Below are 20,064 nucleotides of genomic sequence, written 5' to 3'. Positions count from 1 at the left end.
TTACAGCTACATCCTGGTAGCATGTTTTCAGTACAGTAGCGTACATGTTAGGAAACTGTGTGATGGGAGCTTTGGGATACTCAAGCCCAAATAAAGTGAAAACATGTGGATGGAAATTTTGGCAGCAGCAGGGTTTTTTTTTTTTTTTGCTCAAGAAATTTCTGTCTTAGTACATGTTAAATTAATATGTGTTCAATTTAATGACACCTTAGCCTAATTACAGTATCATGACAAATTTGCTGTAGACGCTCTTAAGTGAAATACGCTGAAAGGATAGAAAGCTGATTGACTGCTCTGACGTAGGTGCTTCAGTGTCTGTATGAGTCACTGGATTTTCCTAATAACACAAGTGTGCACACATATGCTAACACATTTTCAGTCGAACATTTGCGTGACTTTGCAAAAAAGCATAGGCAACACAAAGGAAAGCCAAGGTGTTCAGATATAACTGTACCTTTGAATGGATTTACCAACAATCTGGATGATTGACAGCAGGGATTAGGAAGATGGGGAGGTGAAGGACAGAATAAGAAATGAATTTACTTTTTGCTACCACCATATTTATTCCCAGTCACAGCACAAAAAGCTGTCCAAATTCATCTTTCTTTCCTCTATGCACACACACCCACTTATGCATACACTGGCATGCTTATGTAACGATGCCCAAGATTCAGAGCCAGATAAACAGACATGTTTGTGTAATCCACTGGCAGCTGGGGGAAGATGAAGTTCTTCTATGGCATAATCTGACTGTTTTTATGAGTGATGTATGACATTCATCTTGGAAAAAACAGTGTTGTCAGAGGATTATACAGTTTTAAAATTTGTGCTTTTGGCTGGTCCCTGCTTTAGACATATCAAGAATGCGAATAAATTTGAGTTTTAATATTCCTTGAGTTAGGGTTATCCGCATCTTTAATGGTGGACTTTTATATCTGAGTAAAGATTTTACACGTGGCTAATTGGATAAAAACAGGAAGCAATGCAGATCACTAATCCCAACAGATTGAGGGTGCTGTTTTCAGTCTGAGTCGCCTCTCTGCCATGCTGCAGTCAGAGTAGTTGGTTATTTCCACTCATAAATGTTTAGCCTAATTTAATATCCCATCAGTGGCTTTATTTATAAACTAAGAAAAAAGCTCTGGTGCTGCAGCTGCTGTTGCTGCAGCAACTGTGTCATCACTTTGATGTAACTGTGGGTGTCCTTGTGTTAATCTGGTTAATGACAAGACAACAAGGAGAGTCCCTACTGACTGCATCCAAAAACAGTGTTGGCTAAAAGAAAGTAATTACATTTATTTCAGTGCCATATTTGAATGATTTGTTTAATACTGTTAACAGTTTAGGGGTGTCGGCCTGAGAAAATGTATCTGGGATTTTTATGTAAAATATACCTGTAAATATAGTTTGTGATTCATTTAATCGTTCATCTTTCTTTTCTATTATTCTCACCACTCTGAGTTTTGGCATCTTAGGCACTAAACTCTAGATCAAGATTATGCAGGGCAGTAAAAGGTCATTCAACTGGCCAAATACAGTGGATCTCAACAGTCTGCTCACTTTTTGTATCATTCCAGGTTTTTATGAAGTAGCAATTGAGACCATGCTAAATAATTTTTTGAAACTTATGTCACATATATAATGACTTAAGAGAGCAGTCTGTTGTGCCTTGTTTCTACTTAGGGGTACAACAGGGGCTGGTATCCTATTTTGTCTGTTTCCATTGTACAAGTGACCCTTAAAACCACACCATGCCTGGGCCTCCTTCGTGGTACTGTACGAAAATGTCACTGCCTGCGACAACGATGAGACTTACTTGTGTGTTTATGTTTAACCCTTTTTTCGATGCAAAAGTTGCAAAAGTTCTCCAAGTCGTGAGGACACATCTTGTCCACAGCCCCCATCAGTTGAGTCCACAGATTGTGTTAAATTAAAAGATTGATATTCATCCATTTTGACAAAAAACTGTTCCATGTGAAGAAAAGAATCCCCATATCATAAAACTACCTCCCCAATATTCCACTTTGTATGTGGTGTTCCTTTGACACCAAGTACCAAGTTTTATTTCATGAGAACACAAGGTTTCCAAACAAATTTAACCAGGCCTTGATATTCTAATAAATTTTGAATAAAAGGCATCTTTTTCCATCATACTCTATGATCTAGACAAGTGGAGAACAATGCAGTGATTATTACAATTTGATATATTGAGTTGCTTTATGAAAGCCCTCAAATTTTGCTTCAAATGCTGTGGGACCTCTCGTGACCCCCCCATGACTGTTTGGGTCATATACCTATAACTATTACAAAGACTGGCATGTGTACTTATTATGTTGTTTTAGGTCTTGACTGGACTAGTCAGTTAAAATTAAAACATTTTGGTTTATAATGTTGAAACAGCCGCAACATGAGTTTTACATCAGATTTGAGTCAATTCAGATTATTATGTCTACTCAAATGATTAGGTCTTCTTTAATCTCACTGTAAGCACATTGAACAGCCATATTCAAAGTGGCATACAGCTCAGAGGAATAGACACTGTATTCAATTTCGGAGTAAAAACCAACACAGAAAAACAACTGACTCAGGACAGAGCTACAGAGGATGGATGAGAGAAAAGTGTTTTATACATCCACTCCCTGGAGAGGTGGAGGGGAAACAACCTGAGAACTAGTAGAGTTAAGAGAACGATGGTTGGTGATGTGAAATCTCCAAGCAAGTAAGCGGCATAAGGAGTATCTATGAGTGCGTGAAATCCCCTGGGGGAAGTAAGGCCAGAAAAGGAGAAACTCATCATCAAAGGCCTTCTTTTTGTTGACTCACATCATTTTATGGTCTTGATCTGGGGTGTTTTTTCATATCTGTGGGGAGATAGACTTAAAAATATAAAGCAGAATGTCATATTTTGTTACCATCTCTTTATATAACAATTGCTTATGTCAATCCATCTGTCGGAAATTGACGGCTGGATTGAGCTAACAGCTCTGGCTTTAAAATCAAAAAGTGGTGGCATTTGTCATATAATATTAATTTAATTTTGTACATGATGTGCATATCTCAAAAGCTCATTCTGCTTGGCCTAACTACTTGACATATGATTAAAATGAGAACAGTTAAAATGTTTTTTTTTTCTTTTTTTCTGTGTGGGTTGTAAAAGATTAATCCAATTAGTCAATCAATAGTTCAAGTGTGAACTCATTTTACTAATCTGCTTAAATATTTTCTAGTTTTCTTGTTTATCTTTCAATCACCAGGAATAAATCTTGTTCTACAATGTATTTCCTGGAACACTCACCTTTTCTCACATTTTTCCTCATGTCTTTTAAGGACTCTGCTATTTGATTATTTACCCTTTCATAGATATTTGCATTCATACATTCATTAATGTCAGCTTTAGCTCAAAACTTGTTAGAAGAAGAGCTTTTGCTTTCATCAGTGCATGTGTGATAAATCCCCTCTTTGCCAACCCTGTGGACTTGTCAGGGTTGAATGCTGCATGTCTATTTGGACTGCATGGCTACGAGCCATACCAGTGCAAACAGATGTCATTTTCAATCAGCTGAGGATGCACTGGCAGGGTGACGCACAGACAGAGCTACAGGAAGAGATTAGCAGAGTTTAGGTTGATACTGGATGGCTCGAGAGATGTAGAAATAATGGGATCCTGAAAAGGTTTATGACTAAGAGTGAGACAGGTGTTGAGTATTGGATTTGGAATATAATGTAAAAATGAGACATTTAGTTCTTTGTGGAACACTTACATAACTTATTTTCAGATACTATTAAACTGAGAAACACTGGCTTTACAGTGGGGCATTTAGAGTATTCTGTTTCTGTTTTGTTCAAATTACGGATACATTTTCATACATGGTCATTCTAGATGCTTATGCTGCTGGCATTAAATCTCGTCAGTGTTTTAAGTCGGTGTTTAAGAGAATTATAACTTGATGCTTAATTCTGAATTGCTTTATAGTTTACGCTTTTTACAATGCTAGACTTGCACTGGCTTAACTTTGTTCGACACACTTTTATTATGTTTTTGTCTTTCAACTTATTGTTAAATTCTTGAGAGTAACATAAATGATAAAATCGATTTTCATGTTGATTACAGTTGTGAACAAACCATAATCCTGGGTTTATCATTAAATAACAACAAAAACTCTGAGATGACATATTTGTCATTCCAATGGCATTTTTTTCACAAATGTTTCCTTTTAACACTCAACATATTTTTGTTGGTAAATCAGAACGTTCCCATAACATTTCAGGGTTTTCTGTTTATGTGACCACAAAGAAAGCTGGAGAGACAGCCCTCTGTCAGCCACTGGCCCAGCAGCTATCAGATGGATGATTCATGGCAGATAAGATTTCATTAGCAGACATCAAACCACGCCACAGAATAGAGGACCCATTGATTTTCATCATATCAGCAGAGCAGTACAGCAGTGAACAGAACAGAAAGGAAGGGAGATTTCAGACCTAGAGATCACACTGTGCATCACGGAAACTAAAACATAATGTACAATCTACCAGTCGTATGCAGATCCTTCTATAAGGCGATGTATGGCATTGTCAGCTGTGCACTTTTTGCTTTCTTTGTTTTTATTAGCAACAAGGGAAATGTTATACATTAATTTTGTTTTGAGTAATTTTCAAACAGTATGATTTATTTAAAAATACACATGCATTATACAGTATGTTTTCACTGGGAGATGTGCTTTATTTTTAAAGACTGCTCTTCATAATATAATACCTCTGGTATTTGCCATACTGCTTGACATAACCAAAGCTTGTAGTAATTCCTCCTCATTCATTCTTCACAGTGATTACTCCTGTTTGTTTTTTTTTTCCATACTGGGGTGAGTTAGGAGAGGTGTGCCCCACAGTACACCGTATCCAGGCATGGCCAATCTTAACTGGAAATGAAAGAAAAACTGAACTCTATTTATAGAGTTTAATTTATAAACTCTAAAAGATTTTAGATCACTAAAACAATGTTATAGAGAAGATCTTTGAAAATATTGACACCCTTTTCTCTCCACTCAATGAAGGAATGGGGAGATTTTTCTATTTTATTTCCCAATGAGAATAGAAAAATTGTTAAATATAGGAGAGTGTTTATGCCGATACAGGTTGGCATTTGTATGATTCAATACTATATGGCAAGCTAAGCAGATAAGAAATAATGGGTCCTAACTGTGATTTGGCCTCTGTTATGTTAGAGTACACAAGGCCCTGGAGCCTGTATGGTCAGGAATGATTCTCTTCAATTGATTTTCAAGAAATGAAAGCCTTAGGACTAAATTCTACAAGCAGAGGTCGGAGCACAAAGGACTAAAAGTACATCTTGAAAAACTTCGGCAGAGCTCAACCGCCGAGTGTTTTTTTTCTCGTTGAAATGTTCTTAATTTCAAACGAGGTCTTTTCCCATTCCTTTCGAATTTAGAGAGTTAAGCTTTTCCCAGTAACCCTTTGGTGTTTCAAGAGGAATCACTGAGAAGTAAAAGCTTTCACAAGAAAGAGTATTCATTTTAATTAATGACATGCTGGCAAGAGGAGAGTTTGGGAGTTTTGACCAGCATTGTAAAGCTTTCTCAATGAGGTCAAATTCATTCTGAAAGTTATAAAATAAAATATTTTAAATAATTTTCTTTTACTGTATAGTTCTTTCTTTATTCTTTATTTTTCAGATTCCTGCTGAATCTGAAAAAGGCTAAGTAGGCCATGAATCTTCCGCAGAATATATTATAATTTCAGCTGATCTGATTTGATGGTTTGCATTCAAAGCACACAGATGGGATCTTTGACAAAACTTGTAGACTCATGGAGAGAGAATTTTTTAGAATCTTCTCTAAATAAATCACAAACCTCTCCACAGACAGTTTTATTTTCTTTCATTTCTAAAGTAAAATTAAAGTCAACGTGAACAGCTTTCAGAAGCATGTTTGTTCACCTCAGATTTTTTCCTAATCATGAAACATGAAAATGTTTCTCTCTGATCCATTGTCCATTTGAAGATTTGACTTCAGTATAGCTAATGTATTTAATTTAGATGTACTGTTTTAGATTCTCTTTACTCTTTTCCAACAAGATTTACAATTCATTAAAGTGTAGAGCAACTCATTGTATTTCTTAGACTAGTTCATCACAGTCTTTTTCTCCAGGCCCTAAAATTTCAAGTCTTACAAAAGATCCACCATAAAATTCTGTTTCTGGTTCTGTTTAATCACAACGGAGGCCTGTGAGGGTGGAGATGATGAGGTGTTTTCAAGCTTCAGGCTTCACCCTCGATGATCCTTCCTACAAGCATACACAGTTCAAGCTTACATGCTTACATGAATGTGCTGAGTTTTATCCACAAAGCTTCTATGCTTGAAAAATGCTCTCATTTCTGCTGCCCTGTTTTACTTTAGAACTCGATTACTTGCATTAACCTTAACCAGAGATTCTCACTAGTATTTACTTTCAAGTCCAAATTGAAAAAAAAAAACCATCTTTCTTTGAAGGGCAGGACAATTTAGTCTTAAGTCTTTAATCATTGACATTACTGTTGTCACAATCGGTTGCATTCCACCTAGTCTGCTTCCTGTAGGAATTCAGATAATTATCATTAGGCCTAATTTAACACGTAAATATTTAACATCTTTTTTAGAACATCAACTACCTAATTTAAAATTTTGGAATGAACGGAAAGCAAGTTGCTTTGGCGTCTTAAGCTGTTCACACAGAACAGCTTAATGAACACAGAAGTCTGATTGTGGTCGCATTTAATTAATAGCACAAACAACATGAACAAAATTGGAATTTAGTATCAATTTCTGTTATGTGAATGTAGTGTAAGTCAAGCTGGAAGAATCTGTTTTTGTGACTGTTGGGAGAAGAAATTGGAAATTGGAATGTGTTTCATTGAGTCTGAATCTGTCTGCCTTTGGATTGAGTTGACACATATTTGGATTGATTTGTCTTGTAAAGTGCCTTCATATGACACCTGTGCCTATTTGCCACTGTCTTAATAAACTGAATTGAATCAGACCTGTTAAATTCCTATTACCTTGCGATAACAACACAAAAATACAGGAATATAAAATTTTTAATATTTGAAAAAAAAAAAATCCCATTTAAATTGATATGATTTTTTTTATTATGCGTAAACATTCTTTTCCTTGCAGTATTTACATGAGGTTGGTGATTACCCATGTTTCTGCAAGTTATTTACATCCACAGTGAGAGTAGTTGTTCCCAGTGTGTTTGTTTGGCTCTGGTCAACTTGCGGGTTATATAAGTCTTTAGGAACACAGAATTGCCGGGAGTGACACTTGAATTGATGGTGTGTTTCTTCTAAGTGCTTCCAGATCTTGTGGTTTCTCCCCTCTTTTTCTGCCTCTCCCTCTACCAGCCCTTCATTCAGTCTTCTTCCTCTTGTTTAATCTGTTAACAGCATTGTTTTCTAACCCTGTGCCTTAACAGATGTGTTGGAGGTTTTCAGTAAACCCTTTTCTTAATGAACAATAGACCGTCAGATGAGACATTTGTTCTGCAACTGAAATCTGCCCAAACCTATAATCTGGGTGTGAACACATAGGTGGAGTTTGTGGTTGGCTTTTACCAAAATGAACTGCGATTAGATTGGTGGGAGGAAACATGTAATCCACAAGAATGCATACCATTTTTTAGGATCCTAACTCAGTAAAAGGTTAGAAAACACTGCTGCTCATCCTCGTGAAACAAAAGGAAATGTTAAAGATTTTCTCTAACGTAACAGTTCTATTATTTCTCCCTCTTTTAAATGTTTTTTTCACAATTATTTTGTTTCTACAAATCAGTTAATTACATGTTTTTCTCTTGGGATACTTGAAAGGCGGATTTAACAAGGCTTTATCTGAGGGACTGATGTATGTCAGCTTTGTGTAGCAGTCTCATCTGGACAAATCCACACACAGATGCACACGCATGTTCTGTTCACATGGCTGCAATCCTGATTGTCATTCATGTGTGGAAAGTCTCTAGATATGTTCTCTATTCATCTTTCTCGTACAATGTTTTATGGACAGGTTAACTAACTTCATCTATTCAATTTCCATTTAATATTAAATGCTAATTAAATCTATTTTGTTTTTGTTTTATTTTGTATAAGTATGGTTTATTGTGAATTTTTGTTTAGATGGAAATGAACATGAGCTGTTATCTGTTAAGTGCCATGAGCTGATCACTGTGAACAAAATAAATGACTATGTACAGCTAAGGTATTTGTAAAGTGTGTGTATCCATGACATTTGTACCTTGATGGTTCTGTACAAAAATCTGTTATGTTATCCTGCAATGCATGGTATGGCCCTTTCAGTTGCAAAAACATTACAGGTAATGCTTCAAATGACATTATTGGTTCAGAAAGGTCAAATTTTCACTTACCTGTTGGAAATTAAACACAAATGCATCTTGTGGTCTTAATTCTGACTCACAAAGAGGGAGCTTACCGAAGGTCCCTGAATTTATCCTGTTTGGCTGTGCACATGAAATGTAGAGACGGTGGCCAATATAAAGTTTTCTTGACACTTCTGACAGTTTATATCTCTTTAAACCAGTGAGGCACATAGTGCAGCAAATTATATATATTTTTGAGCATGTTTCTGTTGTGTTTTAAATAATTAAATCAATACAAATACAAATCGACTTTTAATGTAAACAATAAACTGTTTTATTGTGACAGTTTGCCACCCCAAAAAACTAGCAAATTGCATTGTTTTCTGACTTGCAACCAGAATGCTCCATACTCAGCTGTTTTATAAATTTGATTATACAATAAATTTGTACTTAAGTCTAAATTGCTCTTAGTCAAACTTGTGGTGAACCAAATGAATCATTTATAAGGTGATAGACTGTGTTAATTTGTTGGATTTTTTCCTGGCACGATTGGATAGCACTTTGGAGGTTTGGCTCAGAGTTGGTGCACAAAGGGAGTGTGTCGTGCAAACATCACATTAACCAGACAGTTGTGTTTTTCCAAGACTGACCTCACACACATACATGTGCTAGTTTATGCAATTTATAGATAAAGCCTCACACAGAATCATAAAGGAAAGGATTGCTTCTTGTAAGGAAAAGGGGAAGACGATGTTCTGCATCTTGCTAGCTGTTTTTGCAAAATAAATATTCAGTTTTTTTCCTCCTTGTGGCCTTCGTGCAAAATGCTTATTGACTATTAAGACAATAAAAAGGAAGAAACAACACTTAACACCTAATACTGGCTAAGATTGTTTTGTGGACAGAGGTCTGGCTAATAAATATTTGAAAGCCAAAATTTGCTCAGTCAGCTTTAGCTTTCTGAAAAAGCTTGGTTTCTGTACCCTAGCTCCCTGTCATCCACACACATCATAAACTGTATGATAGCAAAATGGCTTATCTAGAAATCCATTTTAAAGACCCTTCGCAAAGAAGGTAATTGTTTTGGGAACATGTCAAACTGCATAACCAGATAAGAGCTGCATTTGATTTCTTTTTAAAGCTTTATATGGATTTAATTTTATTAATGTGGTGTTTTAGTCAATTTGCTTGTTGTACACAGAATTAAAACATTCTACAAAGTAAAAATATTAACACAACTAGTGAGTGTCCATATCACTGTTAAATGTCTTTTGTGATTTATTAATGGCCAATCTGTTCTGTAGGAGTGCTAAGCTGACTCATCACTGACTCATGACAAATGTTAGCTTGTGTTTGTTGTCTGTGTAGCGGTATGTGTGGATGTGAAATAGGTTTTCATCATAAGACCATAGATCCAAATTCATCCATCCCCCAATAAGAACTAAAATCAGGTGAAAAGATCAATCTGAGGGTTTAAAAGCATCCAACCTGTCATCAGTGAACCACCCTGGCGTACATCCACACGATCTTTTGTTTCAATACTTATGTAATGAAATCACAGTATTTGATTCTAAAATAACAAAATAATTAAGGAAAATTCTATATCTCTGGTAACAACCGCTCCACCACTGCCACAACCAGTATGTTTATTTCTAATCAACAGTTTTGACAATGAAGGCAGCTTCTAAAGTTGATTCTGAATTAGTGTAGAACTGTTCAGTTATGTCTACAATGTAGTCCATCTAGTTTTTTGCAATTCTTTGATCATGGAAATTCATGCATAATCAAGATATCCTGCATTTTTTTTCTCAGTCATGCATAATTGTGAGTTTATTGCAAGTTTTCTGCAAAATGGTTAAAAAGATAGGTTTCAACTCCACCTTAAGTCTTTTTTTCTTCCACTGCAGCCACATTCTTACTTGGTGTCAAGTTATAGTCTGTGGTTGATATGGCAAGTAGCAAAAGTCACATTTACTGTCATACATTAGCGCAAATACCGTAAACATTCTTTGCAACTACTTCTAAAGTGGCACCACTGAATTACTGATTTTTGGTTGCAAAATAGCACAAGAAAAATCTCACAATCCTGGAGTGACTGATGTAGGGATAAATGAATCAAGAAACTGGCTGGACAGTTTTTAGTTTGAATGCTCCTGACCCTTTAACACAAAAATCGAATTGTTTTCCTGTCAGTGAATACACCATATCTAAGCAATACCAAACAACACTGAAACAAGTACTCCTCGGTGTGGATTCTGTCCTCACTGAATTAAAGTGAGCCATTTTCAGCCTATCTGAATACACAGAAGGGACAGAGATGTCAGAAGCCATTTAAAAGGAACCTACTGTTCCTATGAAATGTCAAGACTTGTCTCTAATTCATTTGTGCAGGGAGAGAGGGAGATTTTTTAAACAGATAACAGAAAGATAACAGAGTAGTGTAAAGTTGCTTTATTTTTGTAGGTTTTAGCCTCTTTCTGTTACTGAACATTCTGAATTTAAAATTTTTTGTATTCTCTAGAAAATACATGCAGGGACCACTGTTTTAGTATTGCTAGTTGTTCTAACCATACTTTTTACTAATTTAAACAAAGTAATTTATCAGCCGCATAATCTTTTTTTATTATTATTTAAACCCAATTGTATCTACTTTGTCCTTTTACTGCGGGTATCCCTTTACAGCTGCTTTAAATGGATTTGTTTTGGCTCCTATTCATATGTACTGAACTGCTTTAGTGTTTTACAATTTAGATACATTTCTTCTGACTGTTACTATGATCGCACACCACTTTGTGGTGAGAATGTTCTGTTTACTCCCTTCCCCTGCTTATAAAATAATCACTTATGACTTGGGCAAATGAAGGATTTAAAAATGCATTTAAAATTAAATAAGCAGTGGTAGCGATTATTGCACAATTTGTCTAGTAGGTTATCTTCACAAAGGAGGCTAAGATTTGAGTTTGTTTGAAGAACTGCTTCAGAAAATAAACTTTGTCCGTCTAAATAGAAATCATTGATTTGCAGACCTTGCAGAAGCATGCAGCCTCAGACTGCTTCTGTTTTTTGAGTTTGTGTATTGATTTTCTTTCTGCATCTGACAGATGGCCCTGACAAATGAGCTTATAAAATGGAAAGAATTAATCACATCACTGTAAAGACAAAGGGAATGCATTAATATCATTGAATTAAAAGATTACCGTAGTTTTTTTCTTTGTTTAGTCCCCTCTGTGGTAACTTTTAATAGTCTCCTGAATGCAAATGCAGTGGGTTGTTTAGAGTTTTTTTTCCTACTTAATTCGTGTGGAAAGGTCAATGTGTGAAAGCCAGGATAATTTATTTATCTGTGCTGTAATGTGGTTTAATGGAGTAATTGGTTGGCTATATTCATGAAATTAGAAAAAATCCCTGACAAGATGTGTCCTGAGGGGAGTTGCATTTTGTTTATGCATTTTGTGAACATTTCTTTTTCAGAGATAAACAAGCATGGCTGTTCGCACAGTGCTTAAATAGTAATATTTGTAAATGTTACATAAGTCCACGACATGTCTTTTCTATCATCTCTCCTGACACAGGATTGGTATGTACTTAGGAACAGAAACTGTTTGTATCAAAGCTGCACTCATCATTATGCATATTGCCTGACAAATCCACTCGGCCACAAAACTTTCTGTTTTTGTGGCATAGAGGAAACATTTGAGCAACTGTTTCTCTCCAGTTGATGTCAACATTTGTACTTAATGCCCACTTTAAGACCTGCATATAATCATCCATTTGTTCTCTATATTGTAAGGGGCCATATCTTCAGGCGAAAATAGTAAAATTTTATTTTAAATTTTCCGCTAGGCATCGGTAAGTTTGATTTAAGTTTGGAAAATCTATCAAAAATAGTCATGAAGTGGTGAAGTGGTAGGTTACTCTTGCTGTGACGTTGATGATCTGGGAATTAAATTTAAATTTTCTATTAGTGCCCTAAGTGGTTATAAAATTTTGAGGCAAGTTAAAGTAATTTTAATATTTTCAGTAGAAAGTATCCACAATGTTGACAATAGTGAAGCATTTGAGCCTATTTTACATTAATTATGTTGCCATATGTTGCTGTTTCACACTTGGATTAATTTTTATTTTCTCTTATGAACCTTAGCTTTAAAAAGTCTTTAAGTGGAAAGATCGAATGAATGTCTACTTCTAAACATTTATTGGTTCTAAAGATATGTTAAAGCATGTCTCTGGGATCTAATCAAACTTCAGAAAAAAAGTTTCATTATAAATTGTTCTTAATTTAATGCAAGTTTTTTTATGTGCTTCTACAAATAAAAGACACACATTTCAAGAATGTTAAATTAGTCTGAGACATGAACATGCTCAAACCTAAAATAAGGGATGGAGAGAAAACATTTTTCCTGTAACTGCTGCTCTGGTCTATAAAACTCTGTAAAAAGACCAGTTTAAAATACATTTTTCCCCCTGTGACTTTGTGCTGGAAAAAAAAAATCCATGTTAAAAGCTACTTTGCTGGTTCTGCAGCAGGCTCATTTGCCACACAGTCCTTGGGTGGTTGTTATTTAGAGCCTTGGGCAAAGAACCACGAGTGCTGGTTGTTTATGGAGGCAGCGGATGGGGGAGGGAGCAAATGGACAGAGATGGCTAATGAACGGCCAAAATACACAACTTTTAGCTGCAAACTACATCTTAGTTCCAAAAAAGATTTTTACAATATTTCTGTGTGTAATTTCCAGTGCATTAGAGATAATCATAAATGTCTTTCTTGTTTTTTCAGATCTCAAAATGTACTTTCTGGAATGAAATGATTATCTAGTGATATAAAAGCTGCTGATTATTTTACTCATTAGTTACATATTGTTTACTTAAACATAAAAATGAATGCAGCTGAATAACCAAGCAGAATATCTTGAATAGAAACAGAATGGGAGCACAGCTGGATGCCTCACCACCATCCTTGGTTTTTCCCAGCATCTTTTGTTCGTCTCTGCACCAACTGCCAATACTCTAATATAGGGGCAGTGGCTCTGATCCACTTTCTTTTAGTGAATGATGTCTTTTGAGAAAACATTGCTTTTTTTCTCTAATTTTCTAAAGTGTTTGTGGTACATTAAAATGTGCTTAACCTAACATGTATTTAACCAATTGTCTATTTCTGAGAGATTGTGTATATTGTCAGTGTAACTGTTGCACTTCACTGTACAACCACCTGGACTGTGCGGTCCAGTCCCAATTTTAGCATCCACAGTCTCAAATGCAAACCGACACCATCTCTTTTTTCTTTTCTCTGCCACACTGACACAGCCGCTCTTACTGAAACACACTTTGAGCATGGAAACACAATGAGGCTGATCGTTTATGGTTGTGTTTGCTGGAGTTTTTTTATCCTGCAGTGCTGAAGTTTAATGTTTTTGCTCCATGTTAATGAGACAGGAAGACATTTCCATTAACACCTTCTGTCAGCATTTCCTTCCCTTAATTAAGAGTGGACAAACTGAGAAGATTGAATTCATGCTAGAAGTTAGATACGTTGCTCTATTTCTTCCTATTGGAATAGATATAAATATTTATGAATCTATTTTTGGTAAAAACAACAAACAAAAAAAAAACTTAGTCAACATCTGTTAGTGCTTAAGACCACTGTTCCATATCTAAACACTGAAGTTGAAACCAGATATACACATTATAAAATGGCACTTTTTTTTTTCACAAACATTGATATTGATCAGATACAAAACTTTCCATATATTTACTAAGAATTTGATAGCCTTAACTCTAGTAACTGTGTTAGGCTTTTCACAGTATTTGACATTTTGGTCCATTTCTCCTAAGAGAATTGACGTAACTGATCCCCACCCTTTAAATCTCCACCCACTCAAACTTTCTATGGTGCTGAGATCAGGGCCTTGTGATTACCACGCCATAACATAACTTTTCTTGGCCTTCAACCAGTTTGTAACTAATTTGGAGTTGTATGTTTAGGGCCATTGTCCAATTTGAAGTCTCATTTGTGCCAAAGCTTTAACCTCCTGGATGACGTCTTTATATACTGTCATGATGTTTTCACATAATGTTCTTTTCCCATTATGTTATTTATTTTGTGAAGTGCAGCAAAGCATTACCACCATGCGGTGCTGTCATCCCTGTATCACAGTTGGGATGGTGTTTTAAAAAAACTGAACCCTCAAATTAAACAATGGTCTTTGTGGATAAACATTTCAATATGTGTTTTTATATTTCCATAGGATATGTTCCTGAGCGCATCTTCAGTCTTTAATCTGACATTGTATGTTGATTTTGCAGTAATGGCCTCTTCCTTGCTGAATGGACCTTCAGATGATGTTGGTCCAGATGATGATTATATTAATCTCCATTGTCTTCATGAGCGCTTTTGCTTTGTTCTGGGGTTTATTTGCACATTTTACCCTAAAACACACTCAGTTTTGCAACTCAAAACTCATTTCTGTGCTGAATAGTGTCATAACTAGACATTATCATAATATTTGTACTTGTTTGAAGTGATTTAAACAGATCAGTATGTCACCTTCATACATCATACATAAAGTGGTTTGCAATTCTCTTCATAACATATTGCCTGATTGTTTTTAAAAAAAAATTTTTAAACACCTCTGTTTAAATCAAATGTTGCAAATTTACCTGTCAGAAGCTTAGAAATCCATAACATTATTATTCCTTTTCCAAATTGCTGAAAGGAATGTCATTCTTTGTATATGTAAACTTCTGACTTTGACAGTCTCCTTATTCTCAGATTCAACAGATAGAAGATTCATTTTATAGTAGTTTCTAATCTAAAACAGAAAAACTTCAGTCCGATTTAATGTTGAGGGTGAGGAGAAAAGAGTGGTTAGATGCATTTTTATAGATTTGCATTTTATACAATATATCTCTAGAAGCACTGTTCTTCACTATGTAATTATGCTTTAAATTCTTAAATGCATAAACATCTAGCTCTGATTAAAATGTAAAAGAAGGGCATCATATTTAATAAAGGCCTGATTTCTAGAGTTTAGAATAATGTGTATGATTTCTGTGCAGTGTGGTAAGATCACTTTACTGTAGCTGCTCATGTTGAGCATATCTGTCATTTCTGTTTATTCCTCTCAAGGACAGAAATTATTCTGACAAAGGAGTCTTTTAAGCCTTCTATTTCCTATTTGTTGCTCTGTTTGTCTACTTGACTTAATACTGCTCCATCTAGCTTCCTTTTCCCTTCCTACTCTTGTTTTTTCCTTACAGCCTGCTCCTTTTTAACCGTTTTTTGTTTAGGGTTTTTCTCAAAACATAAAAATTTCTTCCTTTTGTTGTATTCCTGGCATGCCAACCTGATCATGTTCTCACACACACTCCATACTAATTTAATGACCCAAACTTGAGTTGTTTTTTTTTCTCAATGTTATAGGAAAATGTATATTCATTTAACCTATACTGTTGTTTTGTAAAGCCAAAGACTTTATCTCTCTGCTAGAGTGGAAAACTTCTTTTTTTTTCAGCTTCAGTCTTGTATAATCGTTCCTTCTGCTTGCTATGCAGATCACCACAAGTCTCTCATTCAGAGTTTGGAGTGGAGTAGCCTGCTCTGCTCCTGTGTAGTTGGCAGTGTTAGCTGAGCCCGGCTGCCTGTTTGGCTAATAGTCTCATCATGTGTCCCCCCCCCCCTTTGCAGAAGCTTGTCAAACAGTTCCTGTTCTGTCTGTCCAGAAGCAAATAAACACTTTGAGTGTGTTTTGTTTCTGTTTGAACACAGTTTCATTTTAGCTCACTGGTAGAGCAAGGAATATAGAGTCCCACTCCTCAGACAAATGCTGGGATGTCTATGACTGCTTTAAAGACCTGTAAGGAAGTCATAGAATTGTTTACCAACTCTGTCAAACCAAAGATTTCCATCCTTCCAGGCATTTGTTCGTCCATTTTTCATTTGTTAATTTGTTTGTTCATCCATCCATTTATCCCTTCATCCATCCACTTGTTGGTCCACTTTTGCTTTTGTCTGTCAATCCTTCCTTCCTTCCCTTCACCTTGTGTTGTTTTCATTCCTGTCTCTATTCCTTGCTTCCTTCACTTCTATAGAAACAATTGCATGGATGGTTGTCATGAACTCGTACGAAACCTATTTGTGTCTTTAAATTGTAAAAAGGATCGAGGCCCAAAAACTCAGAATTATTAAACAAAACATTTAGGGACTCTAAAAATCCCTAAAGCACCAGTTAAGTTTCCATTGATCTTCCTTCCTCAGATGTCTGAGGTGATGTTGGATATCATATTTAAGGTGTTTTTCTCAGCCTCTGGGTTTAGATTAGTTTCTAATCTGTGTGTAAATCATTAGAGTGAAAGCTGTGAAGTTGGGTCATCTTTTGAACAAATTGAAGAACAAATACCTTTTTCCTATTTAGTTGTAAATCACTTGCTCTTTGTTGAACTTACGTTAGTGTGTCCTGGGAATAGGCCTCTATTTATGTTAGTAGTTGACCTAGCATCAGTCTGAATGGAAGTTTTTAAACATTGTGAACTACATTCTCTTTACTGTCTGCCATTTCACTCCTAAAGTGCTTTCTTATTCGCTTTACTTATAGCAACATCTATAAATAGATGTCATTTAACTTAAACATGCTGTGAAAATATCAGCATATATTTCAGGATTTTCTTCATGGAGAAAAACATTCAAATAAAGTGGAATCAAGAGGACATTGAAAAATTGTTAAAAATTAAACACTCATAATAAATCTCCACATTAAAAATAAATTCAAATAGCTTCTTTTGTTTCCTTAATACAGATCTTCTTCTGTAAATTTTTCCTTGGTGGCAAACATGAATTTACACTAAATGTGCCAAAAGAAGAAAAAAATCAGGAGCTAAAAGATGACTGAGAGGGGATCGATGGGGCATAAATTATTCTCTGAAACAAGAAACACATTATTTTCTGACAAATGAAATCCCAATTAAAAATAAGGCCCAGACTTGTAATTAGTGAAGAAAAATCAAGGTACAGAACAAGTCAAGCAAAAGATGGTAACAAATGTTTTTTTGGGGGAAAAAAGTTTTTACTGATATGCAAGCTATCTTCTTTAACATCATTGACTAATACAATTCAAATTAAATAGTTAGCTGAAACAGATTTTGATGGGTTTTTTTTGTTGTTTTTGTTGTTGTAATTTTCAGACATTCTGCATTAAATCTCCCCTTAACTCAGAAATAAAGCCACCGGTGTTGAATTTGAGCACCATATGCAGATCAAGGACAGGACACCTTATCTATGTAGGTGTGTGCGCATGCTTCAGCTAGAAGAGAATCAAGTTCCTCATCAGTGGCACAGTGTGTATCTGCAGGTGGTTTGTGGAAGAAACTGGTTGGTCTGTAGATAAAGCGATGAGTTCTCTGCAAGGTAAAGAGAAGGAAGAATGAGAGTAGAGGACTCGGCAGAGACAGAATGGAGGGGGACAACTGGGCCTTCATTCTGGGTAAGAAAGAGGTGGGAGCATCTGAGATCTTTTCAATAGGGTTTTTAGTTGATATTAAACTGTTCTAATGTCAAAGGTAACAGATATAGAGTTGAGAGAAACTGTAATCTAACCTCCTTTTAAGGTGAAGAAGACACAAAGATAAGGTTTTAAGGTTACTGAAATAGAGTTAGAGTTATTAAAAATAATAGTTCAGTTAATTTAACTAAAGCAGAAAGGGATTTCAAATACAAGATGTATTAAAAATTTGACATCAAAGTTTTATTTTGATATTTTGTTTATGTACCTATTCACAAACATTTGTGCTGCACCTTTTGTTTAGATGACATTTAGGATTCACTGCACTATATGATTGTGGACTTCAAACTTTTTTCTGTTGTCCTTACATAGATATTTCTTATTTGAGTTCCTCTCAGTGTGGTTCACTTTTTTTACTATCATGCAATGTGCTAATCAGCACATTTTGAGTCTTGTGTTGTATGAATTGTAATGTATTGAACTTTCTGTGTGACCTACTATAGCTTTCTCCATCTATGTCCTATTACTGTCCTGGCTCAGTCACTGGCTCATTGATTTTCAGTTCTAATTAATTTTCCATCCTAAAAGGTTTTGTTGATGATTACAAGGCTGTCGTTCAATCTGTGATGACCGTGAACACATTTATGGTTTTAGCAGCGTTTTTCTTCACAGCGATGCAGCCAGTCAATAAAGAATACATGACAATATTGCCTTTGATCCCATTGACATGAAGCTGACCCATACTACCCTTTAAGCCTCCCACGCGAGCCACCTTTTATTCATGCCTTTGGTTTTTCTTTGTGCTCTTTGTGCAGGATTGAAAAAACGTACCAGGAAGGCCTTCGGGATACGAAAGAAAGAGAAGGACAGTGACTCTACGTAAGTCCGCTTTTTGCTTTGTAATGCTCTGACCCTCGTTCAGAGGAGGAAGCATAACGTGGATGTTAAAATTGATCTTCCATTAATGCATTGATTAATCTGATTGGTTTGTAGTATTTTAAATTATTTTACCTGGACTAATTAGCAATTTAGTCAATACTTCAAATAAAGAGAACAAGAAACCTTTCATATTTCTTTCTCTTTTTGTCCCTTTATGTGAAACAGAGGGTCTCCAGACAGAGATGGTGGTGTAAGTAACAGTCAATGTAGTTACATTTATTTTCAAATCAGAATTTTTTACAAGCACAAAGAGACTTTCTGAAGGGAGCTGAATCTGGTGAACACTGGGTAAATTATTTATTTTTGTGTTGTTTTTGCTTGCCAGGAACCCCAAGAGATTGAATCGGTACTGAACTCAGCCTTTTAGAATAGACAAGCTTTTAGAGTAGCGCTGTGTCTGGGTAGAATTTAGTATCAGTAAAAACACTGCAGCTTGTTATTTATTCCATCAGTCTCCCACTGAGCTTTACTCCCTGAGCTATTATTTCATTAACAAGCTGTCAGAATCACATAGTAGATGAAAACAAGGAAACGTTCAGTGCAATGTTTGGAGCAAGAATACTTTTGTCCTCATAATTAACCTTTTTTTTCAAATATGGCTTATAAAAATGCAAATTATTGGTTTTAGTGTTGTTATTTTGATAACCCAAAGCTTCAGAAAAGTGGAAAAATCTGAAAACAAAATAGCGTCTGAGAAAAACATCCAATTGCACAAGAATCCTGCTGAGTTGTAGTTTGCAATAGATAAAGTGGAGTCTTGCATAACTCACTCTTTCTTCAGTGTCTGGAGGGATTTTAATCAAACAGCTTCTGTCTTCTCAGTCTCAGAAGAAGACAAATGGAGCCCCGAATGGCTTCTATGGAGATATCGACTGGGAAAGATACGTAAGTAAAGTTATTTAGTTTAAGTTGGTGATTTGGTGCTTCTTCTGCACCAAATCACATACCAAAACTTAAGCCTTCTTTAGAGTTAGTGTTGACCTTATTTTATCACTGGTTGCTTAAAGAAATTGTAGTTGGTAAATAAACATAGGCCAGAATAAGAACAAATTTTAACCATCAATAAAAACACATAATTTTGTGTTAACACAAATAATTAACAGTAAAACCCCAAAATGATTTAATTGTTTTATGCAAACAGAAAAGCAGGTATTATTCCTATTGCTACTAAATCGTTATATTGATTCTTACAATTATAAGAATGTTTCCTATAATGTTTGCTTTGATCTTGTTGTACAGCATTATCCAGGGTAAAACAGAAGCTTTGCAC

At 35.5% G+C, this 20,064-nt stretch overlaps 1 protein-coding gene across 7 annotated transcripts in view; it reads left to right on the top strand.

The window, feature by feature from the left end:
• Positions 1–20,064, top strand: part of sgip1a (SH3GL interacting endocytic adaptor 1a) — a 57,548-nt gene that overhangs the window by 9,145 nt on the left and 28,339 nt on the right. For all 7 annotated transcript variants that reach the window (XM_032571598.1, XM_032571599.1, XM_032571602.1 and 4 more), the window contains 3 exons: positions 18,671–18,734; positions 18,960–18,984; positions 19,617–19,679. In XM_032571598.1, the coding sequence (XP_032427489.1) occupies positions 18,671–18,734; positions 18,960–18,984; positions 19,617–19,679 (152 nt within the window). The remainder of the gene's footprint in view (positions 1–18,670; positions 18,735–18,959; positions 18,985–19,616; positions 19,680–20,064) is intronic.

Source organism: Xiphophorus hellerii, chromosome 9 (genome assembly GCF_003331165.1).
Source record: "Xiphophorus hellerii strain 12219 chromosome 9, Xiphophorus_hellerii-4.1, whole genome shotgun sequence".
Classification (NCBI taxonomy): Eukaryota; Metazoa; Chordata; class Actinopteri; order Cyprinodontiformes; family Poeciliidae; genus Xiphophorus; species Xiphophorus hellerii.
The sequence above is the reverse complement of the archived record's forward strand: the minus strand, read 5'-3'. Positions and strand labels throughout refer to the sequence as shown.